Raw genomic sequence first — 15,869 nt, forward strand, 5'->3', positions numbered from 1 at the left:
ACAGCATTAGTGAAGGTTACAAATGATCTTCTTATGGCCTCGGACAGTGGACTCATCTCTGTGCTTGTTCTGTTAGACCTCAGTGCTGCTTTTGATACTGTTGACCATAAAATTTTATTACAGAGATTAGAGCATGCCATAGGTATTAAAGGCACTGCGCTGCGGTGGTTTGAATCATATTTGTCTAATAGATTACAATTTGTTCATGTAAATGGGGAATCTTCTTCACAGACTAAAGTTAATTATGGAGTTCCACAAGGTTCTGTGGTAGGACCAATTTTATTCACTTTATACATGCTTCCCTTAGGCAGTATTATTAGACGGTATTGCTTAAATTTTCATTGTTACGCAGATGATACCCAGCTTTATCTATCCATGAAGCCAGAGGACACACACCAATTAGCTAAACTGCAGGATTGTCTTACAGACATAAAGACATGGATGACCTCTAATTTCCTGCTTTTAAACTCAGATAAACTGAAGTTATTGTACTTGGCCCCACAAATCTTAGAAACATGGTGTCTAACCAGATCCTTACTCTGGATGGCATTACCCTGACCTCTAGTAATACTGTGAGAAATCTTGGAGTCATTTTGATCAGGATATGTCATTCAAAGCGCATATTAAACAAATATGTAGGACTGCTTTTTTGCATTTACGCAATATCTCTAAAATCAGAAAATTCATGCATTTATTTCCTCTAGGCTGGACTATTGTAATTCATTATTATCAGGTTGTCCTAAAAGTTCCCTAAAAAGGCTTCAGTTAATTCAAAATGCTGCAGCTAGAGTACTGACGGGGACTAGAAGGAGAGAGCATATCTCACCCATATTGGCCTCTCTTCATTGGCTTCCTGTTAATTCTAGAATAGAATTTAAAATTCTTCTTCTTACTTATAAGGTTTTGAATAATCAGGTCCCATCTTATCTTAGGGACCTCGTAGTACCATATCACCCCAATAGAGCGCTTCGCTCTCAGACTGCAGGCTTACTTGTAGTTCCTAGGGTTTGTAAGAGTAGAATGGGAGGCAGAGCCTTCAGCTTTCAGGCTCCTCTCCTGTGGAACCAGCTCCCAATTCAGATCAGGGAGACAGACACCCTCTCTACTTTTAAGATTAGACTTAAAACTTTCCTTTTTGCTAAAGCTTATAGTTAGGGCTGGATCAGGTGACCCTGAACCATCCCTTAGTTATGCTGCTATAGACGTAGACTGCTGGGGGGTTCCCATGATGCACTGTTTCTTTCTCTTTTTGCTCTGTATGCACCACTCTGCATTTAATCATTAGTGATCGATCTCTGCTCCCCTCCACAGCATGTCTTTTTCCTGGTTCTCTCCCTCAGCCCCAACCAGTCCCAGCAGAAGACTGCCCCTCCCTGAGCCTGGTTCTGCTGGAGGTTTCTTCCTGTTAAAAGGGAGTTTTTCCTTCCCACTGTAGCCAAGTGCTTGCTCACAGGGGGTCGTTTTGACCGTTGGGGTTTTACATAATTATTGTATGGCCTTGCCTTACAATATAATGCGCCTTGGGGCAACTGTTTGTTGTGATTTGGCGCTATATAAAAAAATTGATTGATTGATTGATTTCTTTTTCTTCACGCAGACATCACCCTCTGATCACGAGGAAATCACGTCTCCACCACGTGTGACCCAGATGTGAATGTCTCCACCCTTTGATATATCAGGCAGCAGGTAGTTACATAACTCCCCACAGCCAAAAGAAAAGTAGTACATTACTTATTTTCCCTTTCATATGGCTAGCATACTGGTACAGTTTTGTTTTACGCTTTCTACTCTTTAATTCATTTATTAGCAATTGGAGCGGGCTGCAGCCTCAACTTTACCTAAATTCTGTGTCTTTTAGTGAAGTTGAGGGCTAGTGGCCGGCGATCACCTTAGTATTTCTTCTGTTTTTCTTGTTGTTTAATGCTGGCAAATTATACAGTATTTTTTTGTCTTTCCGATGCCCTGATTTTTTTTTTCTCTCTGTTTAAGGTGCAGCTCCATCAGAGATGGGAGTTGTATTCGTGTTGGCGATCCTCCTGTCCTGTGCGCCAATAGCATTTCTTGTATATTTGTCTGTGAATTGTTCTGTAATTTATGTTTGTATCATGAGGGTCACCCCTTTGAGTCTGGTCTGCTTGAGGTTTCTTCCTCAGAAGGAGTTTTTTCCTTACCACTGTTGCTCTGGGGGTTGGTAAGGTTAGACCTTACCTGTGTGAAGCACTTTGAGGCAACTCTGTTGTGATTTGGTGCAATATAAATGAAAATAAATTGAAATTACATTGTTATCCTACAACAGAGCCAACAGCAAAAAAGTAGGAACAATATGGAAACTTTATTAAAGATTGAAATTACCAGTTTATATATAAATATTTAACTTATGACACAGTAGCCACTCAAACCATGTATTTCTAACAACATAGGCCTTCAGAGATAGTAATACTTGATCACTAAAAAACTACCAGGATTAGGGTTCACTCTTCAAGCTGAATAAATTTATTTGGATCAAACTTCAACATCTCATCATCATCATCATCCTCCTCCTCTTCGACCTCCACCTCAATCCCATCCATGGTTTTCTGAAGCTGTTCCTTGATGCGGTTCAGTTCCAGCAGTCCGTCCTGTAGGTCTTTACAAACTTCTCGGATCTTGGCAGCAAAGTCAGTCTTTGCACCTTTTTTCAGTTCCATAGAATCTTTCGCCAGAAAGAAGACGTCAAGAGCCAGGAAGAGGCCCGACATGACGCCCGTGGTGATACTCATCACTTGAACTGCTTTTGCAGCACCGCCAGCTACACTGAGGACCTGAATGGTGCTGATCAGGCTATCCATGTTGATTGCTAATGCTTTACCAGCGCAGCCACCTTCCATTATGACATGCTTGATGTTCTGGTTCATGTGCTTCTTTGTGATGCTGTCAGCATACGCTTCAAAGTTCCACTCTTCAAGAGTCTCCATCCCCTCCTGTGAAGATAAAGACACATTGGCCAACTTTCAGTATTACGCTACAAACAGTGAGGATCTGGATGCTGCCATCAGCAGCATCAAACTTGTGGGGACAATGGCAATACTGAAACCTTAAGAAAAAATTAATCAAAATGTTATATATATATTTACACAGAGAATTGTGCTCAAAGGTTTACATACCCTTGTTCTTAATACCATGCACCCCACCCCCTTTATCAGTTGTGGACGAGGATGTCTGTTGGTCAAGCTGTAAATACTATGGCATTCTATGGTAAATCTGCGTAGACCGTTCTCAAAAACTGAGTAACTGTGCAAGAAGCACAAGAGTGAGGAAAACCACCAAAACACCCAGACAACCCAAAATCAAATCAAATCAATTTTATTTATATAGCGCCAAATCACAACAAACAGTTGCCCCAAGGCGCTTTATATTGTAAGGCAAGGCCATACAATAATTACGGAAAAACCCCAATGGTCAAAACGACCCCCTGTGAGCAAGCACTTGGCAACAGTGGGAAGAACCCAGAAGAGGTAATAGACTTATGTGGCTGTGATTGGAGAAACAGTGCAAAATTCTGCATTTTGCAACACCACTCTTAGCTTCATAGTGGATTAGAGCGGAGATGAATATTCTTTCACCAAAACAGATCAAATCGAGGCTTGCATCTCAGATGTACCTAAGCCTTCAGGTCTTCTTTTTAAGAAAAGGGCCCTCTCTACCACTTCATCATGAAGCTGTATAACTGAGGATATAAAATGCAAAGCTTGCACTGTAGACATTTTGGGTAGTTTCTGTTGTATTTATGATTTAAAGAGTAACCACAGTTGTTTGATAATAAATGGCTTCACACAGCCACTAATCATGAGTGAAAAAAAGTTCTTGTGTTATTCTTGTTCTCTGAAAAATGGCATGCAAACAATGGTATATAAACCTTCGAGCACAACTGTGTGTGTGTGTGTGTGTGTGTGTGTGTGTGTGTGTGTGTGTGTGTGTGTGTGTGTACACACACACACACCAATTCATGTTTTTCCCTTAAACCTTTGGTGGAACGTTAAAAGTGCACAGAGATCAGCTTCTCTTCAGAAGGTGCGTGGTGGTGTGCAGGATAAAGAGATGCCTTGCAAATACAGTTGGTTAAAATCCTGCTGCCCACTGGGACCTGGAGCTACCAGGGGTGTGGGGGTGGGCTCGGTCTTGTGCCCCTTCCGAGTTTCCAGACAGGTGGATTGCAGGGGTTATGCACCTGAAGGTGACAGCCAACTGAAGTTTTATTGAAGTGCAGAACAAGACACGAGAAAGAACATGAAAAAAGATGAACATGTAGACAAACATGAACACACTGAGTAACATGAAGACAAAAGACAGGGCTGATCCGCGGGATTCTGTGGATTTCATCATGGGGGGGGGTTCTGATGTACTCTTTTTAATCGTGAACATCACTGAGTTTTTAACATGCTTATTGCAAAGCGTTCTATTTTTTTACGACATCATGTAAGTTTTATAAATCCGCAGATACTGATCTGTGTGAGAGATATAAATCAGTTTCCTCGGATCTGCAGAGTTTCGCGGAGGAAAAATGCCACTCAAAGCGTAGCTGTTACGACAGTTGTCATAAAGCAGGACTAGTTGGTTGCTGCGGCGATGCTGTGTGGCTCTCTGTGCGACGCTTAAGCTAAACTTAGCATGTGGACATCCCAAACTTTTAGAGCTTTCAAGTTTTTAAAAGAAGATTTGTGCAGCATGTCTGTGTCACGGATCGACGTCGCACAGAGAGAAGATGGCGAGAAAGACGGTTTGAAAAAGTCTTATAAGGACAAGAATCCGTGGAATTGTCGCTGGCTTCATCAACACACCTGAAAGATAAAAGAAACGGAAAAGTGAACTGTACCCTCTCAGGAAACACGGTAAGAATTTTTCTCTCCCTGGAAAATAAACATTCTGCTGTTCAAACAGGATTTTAGACAAGATTATGTGACTTTTTTCCACTAATCTAGACTTTCTTTCATTGTATAAAAGACATTGTGGCTTTGAATGGATTTAGGCTGCATGAATTTACACAAGAATATCAGTGACTTCTTACTATAAGGTATGTTATTGATATTTTACCACAATTTTCCAAATATTGTACAAGTTTGAGCTGTGGTTTTTGAAATGCTGTAACAGTCTTTTCAGTCTTCATAAATTTCATGTAGTTTAATTGTTCTGAGTTAATGCATAATTTGGTTTACAATTAAAAGGAAAATCATTCCAGGTCCTACTTCCACGTCATATTCTGTTATTTCAACATCATCATTGACAGGTCAAATAAAAGGATGAATGTAGGATCATTTAAATATCCACTAATTTTGAGATTTCTTCTTCCAGGAGATGCTCAAAAACTATCATTAGATAAAAATTTAATTCTGGGGCACCACAGGGCCCTAGACCCCAGCTACTGGGGTGCCGTACCCCCACCCCCTCCCCCTGACCCCCTGCAAATTTGCCTCGGATTTCACAATTTTCATTTCACAGCCCTGAAAAGAAGACAAACATGATGATGAAGACACTGATGAACCTGAAGACAAAAGACGACGAACATGAACACAATGACAAACATGAAGACAAACATGAAAGAACATGAAGACAAAAGAAGAGGAACATGAAAGAACACGAAGACACTGACGAACATGAAGATAGAAGACGAACATGAAGACAAAAGGCAAACATGAACACAATGTAAGAACATGAAGACGAAAGAAGAGGAACATGAAAGAACATGAAGACAAACACACTGACAAAAAAGAAAGGTGAACACACAAGTAGACGAACATGAAGACGAACACACTGACAAAAGAAGACAAACATGAAGACACTGACGAACAAGAACATGAAAGAAGACGAACACGAAGACACTGGCAAACATGAAGACTAACATGAAAGAACATGGAGAAAAAAAGACAAACATGAAGATAAAAGAAGACGAACATGAAAGAACATGAAGACGAACACTGACAAAAGGAGAGGAACAAAACAAGACGAACACGAAGACACTGATAAACAAGAACATGAAAGAAGACGAACATGAAGACACTGGCAAACATGAAGACGAACATGAAAGAACACAAAGACAAAAGAACATGAAAGAACATGAAGACACTGACGAACATGAAAACCAAAGAAGACGAAAGTGAACACAATGACCAACATGAAAGAACATGAAGACAAACAAGAACACGGTCAAACAGGAAGATAAAAGATGAATATGAAGACAAAAGAAGAGGAACATGAAGATAAAAGAAGACGAACATGAAGACAAACGCACTGACAAAAAAAGACGAACATGAACACACAAGAAGACGAACATGAAGACAATGATGAACATGAAGACAAATACACTGACAAAAGAACACAAAGACACTGGCGAACACGAAGACAAAAGAAGACGAACATGAAGACACTGACGAACACGAAGACAAAAGAAGACGAACAGGAAGATAAAAGAAGAGGAACATGAAGACGAACAGGAAGATAAAAGAAGAGGAACATGAACACAACAAGATGAACAGGAAGACAAAAGAAGTCGGACATGAACACAACAAGATGAACAGGAAGACAAAAGAAGTCGGACATGAACACAACAAGATGAACATGAAGACAAAAGAAGTCGGACATGAACACAACAAGATGAACATGAAGACAAAAGAAGTCGGACATGAACACAACAAGATGAACATGAAGACAAAAGAAGTCGGACATGAACACAACAAGATGAACATGAAGACAAAAGAAGTCGGACATGAACACAACAAGATGAACATGAAGACAAAAGAAGTCGGACATGAACACAAGATGAACATGAAGACAAAAGAAGTCGGACATGAACACAACAAGATGAACATGAAGACAAAAGAAGTCGGACATGAATACACTGAGGAACATGAAGACAAAAGAAGTCGAACATGAACACAACAAGATGAACATGAACACACTGAGGAACATGAAGACAAAAGAAGTCGAACATGAAAGAGCATGAAGACAAAAGAAGAGGAACATGAACACACTGACGAACATGAAGACAAAAGAAGTCGAACATGAAAGAGCATGAAGACAAAAGAAGAGGAACATGAACACACTGACGAACATGAAGACAAAAGAAGTCGAACATAAAAGAGCATGAAGACAAAAGAAGAGGAAGATGAAAGAACACAGACACTGATGAAGATGAACACACTGAAGAACATGAACACACTGATGAACATGAAGATAAAAGAAGACAAACATGAACACAATGTAAGAACATGAAGACAAAAGAAGACGAACAAGAAGACACTGACGAAGATAAAAGACGAACATGAACACAATGACGAACATGAAGACATTGACAAAGACAAAAGAAGAGAAGCACAAAGACAAAAGAAGACGAACATGAAGACATTGACGAAGACAAAAGAAGAGGAGCACGAAGACAAAAGAAGACAAACATGAAGACAAACGACGAACATGAAAGAACATGAAGACAAACACAATGACGAACATGAAGACACTAATGAACAGGAATATGAAAGAAGACTAACATGAAAGAACATGAAGACAAACACACTGACAAAAGAAGACGAACGTGAACACACAAGAAGACCAACATGATGAACAGGAAGATAAAATTAAACTAACATGAAAGAACATGAAGATGAACACAATGAGGAACATAAAAGAACATGAACACACTGACGAACATAAAGCCAAAATAACATGAAGACAAAAGAAGAAAAGACAAGGAATATGAAGATGAACATGAAAGAACACGAAGACAAAAGAGCATGAACACACTCAGACGAACAGTAAGATAAAAAAAGATGAACACGAAAGAACATGAAGACAAACTGACAAAAGACAAACATGAACACACTGACAAACATGAAGACAACAGAACACACCGACAAACAACATGAAGATAAAAGATGAACATGAAAGAACATGTAAACAAACACTGACAAAAGACGAACACGAAGACACTGACAAACATGAAGACAACAGAACACACCGACAAACAACATGAAGATAAAAGATGATGAACATGAAAGAACATGAAAGAACATGTAGACGAACACACTGATGAACAACAGAAGACGAACATGAAAGAACAAGTAGACGAACATGAAGACAAAAGAAGACGAACAGGAAGACAAAAGACGAACATGAACACACTGATGAACAACAGAAGACGAACATGAAAGAACAAGTAGACGAACAGGAAGACAAAAGATGAACATGAACACACTGATGAACAACAGAAGACGAACATGAAAGAACAAGTAGACGAACATGAAGACAAAAGAAGATGAACAGGAAGACAAAAGATGAACATGAACACACTGATGAACAACAGAAGATGAAAGAACATGTAGACGAACACACTGACAAAAGAAGACGAACATGAAGACAAAAGAAGATGAACATGAAAGAACATGTAGACGAACACACTGACAAAAGAAGACGAACATGAAGACAAAAGAAGATGAACATGAAAGAACATGTAGACGAACACACTGACAAAAGAAGGCGAACATGAACACAGAAGAAGACAAAGAGGAAGACACTGACGAACATGAAGACAAAAGAAAATGAACATGAACACACTGACGAACATGAACACAAAAGAAGACGAACATGAACACACTGATGAACATGAACACAAAAGAAGACGAACATGAACACACTGACGAACATGAAAGAGGATCGTAGTAGAGAAGCTTGAATCTTTGACTGGACTGGGTTGCTTGATGTGAGGACGTTTCGCTTCAAATCGCAGAAGCTTCCTCAGCTAAAATTCTTGCTCTGGTAGTCTGACTTCTGTCTTGACTCTTGTAGAGAAGAATAAAACAGAAGCCAACAAAAGCTGGAGTTTTTAACCTAACCAGACCTCTCCTACCGAGAGGCCGACTGCTACAGGCTAGTGACTAAACAATAGCTCTAATTAGCACCTATTGTGCTCTAGTTAGCACCCTCCTAATGACAGGGCAGCTGTCCCTCCTAATGATGGGACGGAAGCCTCTCCTGATGACTCCCTTGACGACTCTCCTGATGACGTGAATGACTCATTACCATGAACAAAAGACTGAAACTGCTTTGACCTGAGTATCCCATTGTAAACAGGGGACAAAGCGTGTCTGAGACCCCCTCCCCGGGGTTGCTTAGTCTCACCTATGTAGTGTTCATTACAGCTTTCCTGACATCTGATAGAATGCACTACATTGCTCTGTTTGTAACTATGGATCCTGTCCTTAGGGTGAACTAATTTTATGTCTCAAGGTGTTAACCGGTTTAAAGTAAACTGGGATTTTGTGCTGTCTGAAGATCCTCTGTAGTTTTTCCCCCTACTCCTGCTAAATAAGGGAGAGACACTCTTCTTCTTGTCTCCGCCTCCTGTCTATCTGGTCTCTTTGTTTTCTGGGACTTCTGCACCTTGTCCAAGACGTCAAGGCTGTCTTCTCCACTCGCTCCATGTACAGATTGGCCACAATGGGGGATACCGGAGACCCCATCGCACAACCATGGATCTGCCTGTAGTAATTCCCCCTAAACAGGAAATACGTGGTGTTAAGACAGATCTCCAAGAGTTGGCAGATGTGGTCTGGTGTGAGTTTGGTCCTTTCAGGTAGAGACACATCCTCCAGCAGTCTCTGCCTCACAGCTGAGATGGCCTCAGCGGTGGGGATGCAGGTGAACAACGATGTCACATCAAATGACACCATAGTTTCATCTGCCTCCAGCTGCAGGTCCTTGATCTTGTTCACAAAATCTTGTGTGTTCTCCACATGGTGGTCTGAGTTACCCACTAGAGGAGCCCAAATCCACTTGAGGTGCTTGGCCAAATTGTATGTGATGGAATCTGTGCTACATACAATAGGCCTGAGTGGCACATCCTGTTTGTGGATTTTGGGCAGTCCATAGATGCATGGAGTGGCATCCCCCGCGTACAGTCTGTAGTTTGTCTGCCTGTCGATGAGTCCCTCTTTCTCCAGGTTTTGGAGGTAGCTAATGATTTTCTTCTTATAGCCGCTCGTGGGGTCTCTGTTCAGACGTTCGTATGTACTGGAGTCACTGAGCAAGTTGTTGATCTTGGCCTCGTAGTCCGATGTGTTCAGGACCACCGTGCATCTGCCTTTATCTGCTGGCAGGATAAGGATGCTTTGGTCCTTCTGCAGTGCTGACAAAGCTTTCTGTTCTTCTCCTGTGATGTTGGACGGAGGAGGCTTAGCACTGTTAAGCACTGCTGTGACTCTTAGTCAGAGGTCCCCAGCTTCTGACTCTGACAAACTGTTATGTTTAGGGGGGGATTACTACAGGCAGATCCATGGTTGTGCGATGGGGTCTCCGGTATCCCCCATTGTGGCCAATCTGTACATGGAGCGGGTGGAGAAGACAGCCTTGACGTCTTTCACTGGCATCTCTCCCAGTCACTGGTTCAGATATGTCGATGACACATGGGTTAAAATCAAGCAACAGGAGGTCGAGGACTTTACAGAACACATCAACTCGGTAGATTCCAATATCAAGTTCACACGTGAGGATGCCAGAAACAACCATTTAGCCTTCTTGGACTGTGATGTTACAATTGGAGAGAACAGGCAGCTCCAGACAGGGGTTTACAGAAAATCCACTCACACTGACCAATATCTGCTCTTTGGCTCAAACCACCCCCTTGAACACAAGTTCGGGGTGATAAGGACTCTTCAACACAGAGCCCTACAGGTGCCCACCACTGCAGAGGGAAGGGCTAAAGAACAACAACTTGTACGGAAAGCCCTCACAGTATGTGGGTACCCACGATGGCCCCTGGACAAAGTGCAGAAGTCCCAGAAAACAAAGAGACCAGATAGACAGGAGACGGAGACAAGAAGAAAAGTGTCTCTCCCTTATTTAGCAGAAGTAGGGGAAAAACTACAGAGGATCTTCAGACAGCACAAAATCCCAGTTTACTTTAAACCGGTTAACACCTTGAGACAGAAATTAGTTCACCCTAAGGACATGATCCCTAGTTACAAACAGAGCAATGTAGTGCATTCTATCAGATGTCAGGAAAACTGTAATGAACACTACATAGGTGAGACTAAGCAACCTTTACACAAAAGGCTATACCAGCACCGCAGAGAGGGCGCCAGTGGACCTCAGTCTGCAGTTCATCTCCACCTGAAAGACACTAACCACACGTTTGAGGACAAGAAAGTTAAAATCTTAGCCAAAGAGAAGAAATGGTTTGAGAGAGGTGTCAAGGAAGCATTCTTTGTAAAACAGTTGAAACCCAGCCTTAACCGGGGAGGGGGTCTCAGTCACGCTTTGTCCCGTTTACAATGGAGTACTCAGGTCAAAGCAGTTTCAGTCTTTTGTTCATGGTAATGAGTCATTCACGTCATCAGGAGAGTCGTCAAGGGAGTCATCAGGAGAGGCTTCTGTCCCATCATTAGGAGGGACAGCTGCCCTGTCATTAGGAGGGTGCTAACTAGAGCACAATAGGTGCTAATTAGAGCTATTGTTTAGTCACTAGCCTGTAGCAGTCAGCCTCTCGGTGGGAGAGGTCTGGTTAGGTTACAAACTCCAACTTTTGTTGGCTTCTTTTTTATTCTTCTCTACAAGAGTCAAGACAGATGTCAGACTACCAGAGCAAGAATTTTAGCTGAGGAAGCTTCTGCGATTTGAAGCGAAACATCCTCAAGTCAAGCAACCCAGTCCAGTCGAAGATTCAAGCTTCTCTACTATGGAAACCACCTGGACAACTAAGAGCCTACAGAGAAACATGAAAGTGGATCACACTGACCAACATGAAAGAACAATAAGATGAACAAGAACATGAAGACAACAGAAGACGAACTTGAAAATACATGAACACACTGACAAACAAGAAGGCAAAAGAAGTCGAACATGAACACACTAACCAACATGAAAGAACATGAAGACAACAGAAGACGAACTTGAAAATACATGAACACACTGACGAAAAAGACAAACATGAAGACAAACATGAAAGAGGAACATAGTGACAAACAAAAACATGAAGATGAACATGAACACACTGACAAACATGAACGAACATCAAGACAAAAGAAGATGAACATGAACACACTGACGAATTAACAAGAACATGAAAGAGGAACATGAAGTCCCACATGAAGACAAAAGAAGGGGCTTGTGCAGGTAACTGAAACAATCCTCAAATGTTGATGCAAGCACCAATTGAAAAATACAGAGAATTTGACAGGGGTAAAATTTAAAATGCACCAATCAAACTGAAAACTACACCACATTATTTGTCTGATCATAAAGATCATTGCATGTTATTGGCTGAGCTAATAGGATTAATAAATGGAATAGTTTGGAACGTTTGGTCTCCAAACTAAAGGTCAAACAAGATCAACATCCATTGAATTCTGTGACATATGTTACACCATAACGTGATAACTATGCATGGCGCCAATTGGTTTTCTCAAAAGAGGGGTACTTGTGCCGAATTTGATGCTTGTATCACTATTTGCAGGATTCTGCTCTAAATATTCTCTTCGCTGCTGCTGCTGCTGGGTGACAGTCAGCTGAAGTTTTATTGAAGTGCAGAAGCAAGAACAAGACGCACACAATGAAGATGAAATGAAACACAACATGGACATGCAAGTGAAATAACCCTTCTTTCTTAATGTATTTAAAAGGGGTTTTGTTTTGTTTTGTTTTTCAAACGTCAGTTGAGCTGAAAGATAAAAGTGCACAGAGAACAGCTTTTCTTTAGAAGACAAGCCTGGTGGCATGCAGGATAAAGAGAGGCCTTGGAAATATAGTGGTAGTCAGTTCAAATCCTGCTGTGACCTGGAAATGAAGGAACATGTAAACACACCACCTGATAAAAATGTTCATCTCATCTGCTGAAAACTGTTTATTTGTTGTACTTCTGTTCACCCAGATGTCTGTGTTTCGTAAAATCTTCAGTTACCCTACCCATGTTTTTCCAAACAGAATCAACATAAAAGTGGGCACTTTCCCTCAGCCCCAACCAGTCTCAGCAGAAGACTGCCCCTCCCTGAGCCTGGTTCTGCTGGAGGTTTCTTCCTGTTAAAAGGGAGTTTTTCCTTCCCACTGTAGCCAAGTGCTTGCTCATAGGGGGTCGTTTTGACCGTTGGGGTTTTTCATAATTATTGTATGGCCTTGCCTTACAATATAGAGCGCCTTGGGGCAACTGTTTGTTGTGATTTGGCGCTATATAAAAAAAAAAGTTGAAGTTGATTAAAACAAAACAAAATTGAGAAACGAAGCGTTTTTTTTGGGGGGGGGGGGGGGGGTTTGTTTGTTTTTTTGTTTTTTAGGAATTTGATGCTTTTTAGAACCCCTACACTAAAAGAATTGCTCATTGGATGAACTCAGTTCAATTATGAGCAGGATTTCCATCTAATAAATAGATGTAGCCCCAACTTGAATAAAACACATCCATGCAAGATCAGGTAACTTAATTTCATTAAGACTACATATATTTATTAGATGGAATCCATTTGAGTGATCACTCAAACAAATGACTCATTGGATGAACTCAGTTCAATTGTCCATCTGATAAATACATGAAGTCAAATTACAGTGGGGCCAAAAAGTATTTAGTCAGCCCCTGATTGTGCAAGTTTTCCTACTTAGAAAGATGAAAGAGGTCTGTAATTTTCATCATCCACCCTTTTCAGGTTTCAAATCCCGCAAAACCTCAGAGAGGTCGCCGCTCTGTGCGATCTCAGTAACATCGAGAACTGCAGTGAGAGGCTCTGATTGGGCTGCACTTTAACCACTGCACACGGACAACACCATTAACATCGCAACATAAAACTATTTTTATATTGTGCCTAAAACTCTCGTGAATATATTCTCTGGGTTTATAGACGTTATTGCGTTTGTTTTATGTAAACATGGGAGCTGCTGTGAGCTACGCTCGCTTCCTGATCATGTCGTTCTGGGGGAAAGTGAAGTTTGCTCTTTAATGTCTTGATTTATTGTTCTTTACAACAGTTTGTCCTCTTTGTTCTAGACTAATATATATGTCTGAAATTCGGTTTGCGCTTATTAAATTCCACGCAGATTAAATGTAGCAGACACGGATTATTTGTTATAATTGTTTTAGCAAGTTTTCAGGGTATCATGCAGCAGTCTTATTAACGTGACCAAAAGCATAAAAAATTAAATTTTTGTAGTATAATATTCATTTACAACTGTCATGTGGATTCTCTATGTCGTTTTGACTGCAGCGACTCTCTGGCGCACAAGGGATTATGGGATACGTGAAAACCCTGAATTGGTACACTTCAACTTTGACAGACAAAAAGAGAAAAAAAAATCCAGGAAATCACATTGTAGGATTTCTAAAGAATTTATTTGTAAATTATGGTGGAAAATAAGTATTTGGTCACCCACAAACAAGCAAGATTTCTGGCTCTCACAGACCTGTAACTTCTTTAAGAAGCTCTTCTGTCCTCCACCTGTTGCCTGTATTAATGGCATCTGTTGGAACTCGTTATCTGTCTAAAAGACACCTGTCCACAGTCTCAAACAGTCAGACTCCAAACTCAACCATGACCAAGACCAGAGAGCTCTGGAAGGCCACCAGGAAGACGATTGTAAACCTGCACCAGGCTGGGAAGAGTGAATCTATAATCGTTAAGCAGGCTGGTGTGAATAAATCAACTGTGGGAGCAATTGTAAGAAAATGGAAGACATACACGACCATTGATAAGCTCCCTCAATCTGAGGCTCCACACAAGATGTCATCCCGTGAGGTCAAAATGATCATGAGAACGGTGAACAAAAATCCCAGAACTATACTCAACAAAAATATAAACGCAACACTTTTGGTTTTGCTCCCATTTTGTATGAGATGAACTTTTTCCACATACACAATATCACCATTTCCCTCAAATATTGTTCACAAACCAGTCGAAATCTGTGATAGTGAGCACTTGTCCTTTGCTGAGATAATCCATCCCACCTCACAGGTGTGCCATACCAAGATGCTGATTAGACACCATGATTAGTGCACAGGTGTGCCTTAGACTGCCCACAATAAAAGGCCACTCTGAAAGGTGCAGTTTTGTTTTATTGGGGGGGGGATACCAGTCAGTATCTGGTGTGACCACCATTTGCCTCATGCAGTGCAATACATCTCCTTCGCATCATCCGTGAAGAGAACACCTCTCCAACGTGCCAAACGCCAGTGAATGTGAGCATTTGCCCACTCAAGTCGGTTACGACGACGAACTGGAGTCAGGTCGAGACCCCGATGAGGACGACGAGCATGCAGATGAGCTTCCCTGAGACGGTTTCTGACAGTTTGTGCAGAAATTCTTTGGTTATGCAAACCGATTGTTCCAGCAGCTGTCCGAGTGGCTGGTCTCAGATGATCTTGGAGGTGAACATGCTGGATGTGGAGGTCCTGGGCTGGTGTGGTTACACGTGGTCTGCAGTTGTGAGGCTGGTTGGATGTACTGCCAAATTCTCTGAAACGCCTTTGGAGATGGCTTATGGTAGAGAAATGAACATTCAATACACGAGCAACAGCTCTGGTTGACATTCCTGCTGTCAGCATGCCAATTGCACACTCCCTCAAATCTTGCGACATCTGTGGCATTGTGCTGTATGATAAAACTGCACCTTTCAGAGTGGCCTTTTATTGTGGGCAGTCTAAGGCACACCTGTGCACTAATCATGGTGTCTAATCAGCATCTTGGTATGGCACACCTGTGAGGTGGGATGGATTATCTCAGCAAAGTACAAGTGCTCACTATCACAGATTTAGACTGGTTTGTGAACAATATTTGAGGGAAATGGTGATATTATGTATGTGGAAAAAGTTTTAGATCTTTGAGTTCATCTCATACAAAATGGGAGCAAAACCAAAAGTGTTGCGTTTATAT

The 15,869-nt window shown here is 41.3% G+C and overlaps 1 protein-coding gene across 1 annotated transcript in view; it reads right to left on the reverse strand.

Annotated features, from left to right (window-relative positions):
- Positions 1-2,312: 2,312 nt before the first annotated feature.
- The window catches only part of LOC117505066, a 59,078-nt gene continuing 45,521 nt past the window's right edge, over positions 2,313-15,869 (reverse strand). Inside the window, 1 exon segment of the mRNA XM_034164590.1 lies at positions 2,313-2,960. Within this exon segment, the coding sequence (XP_034020481.1) occupies positions 2,472-2,960 (489 nt within the window). The 3' untranslated portion in view covers positions 2,313-2,471.

The sequence above is a fragment of the Thalassophryne amazonica genome, chromosome 23, assembly GCF_902500255.1.
Source record: "Thalassophryne amazonica chromosome 23, fThaAma1.1, whole genome shotgun sequence".
In the NCBI taxonomy this organism is placed as follows: domain Eukaryota; kingdom Metazoa; phylum Chordata; class Actinopteri; order Batrachoidiformes; family Batrachoididae; genus Thalassophryne; species Thalassophryne amazonica.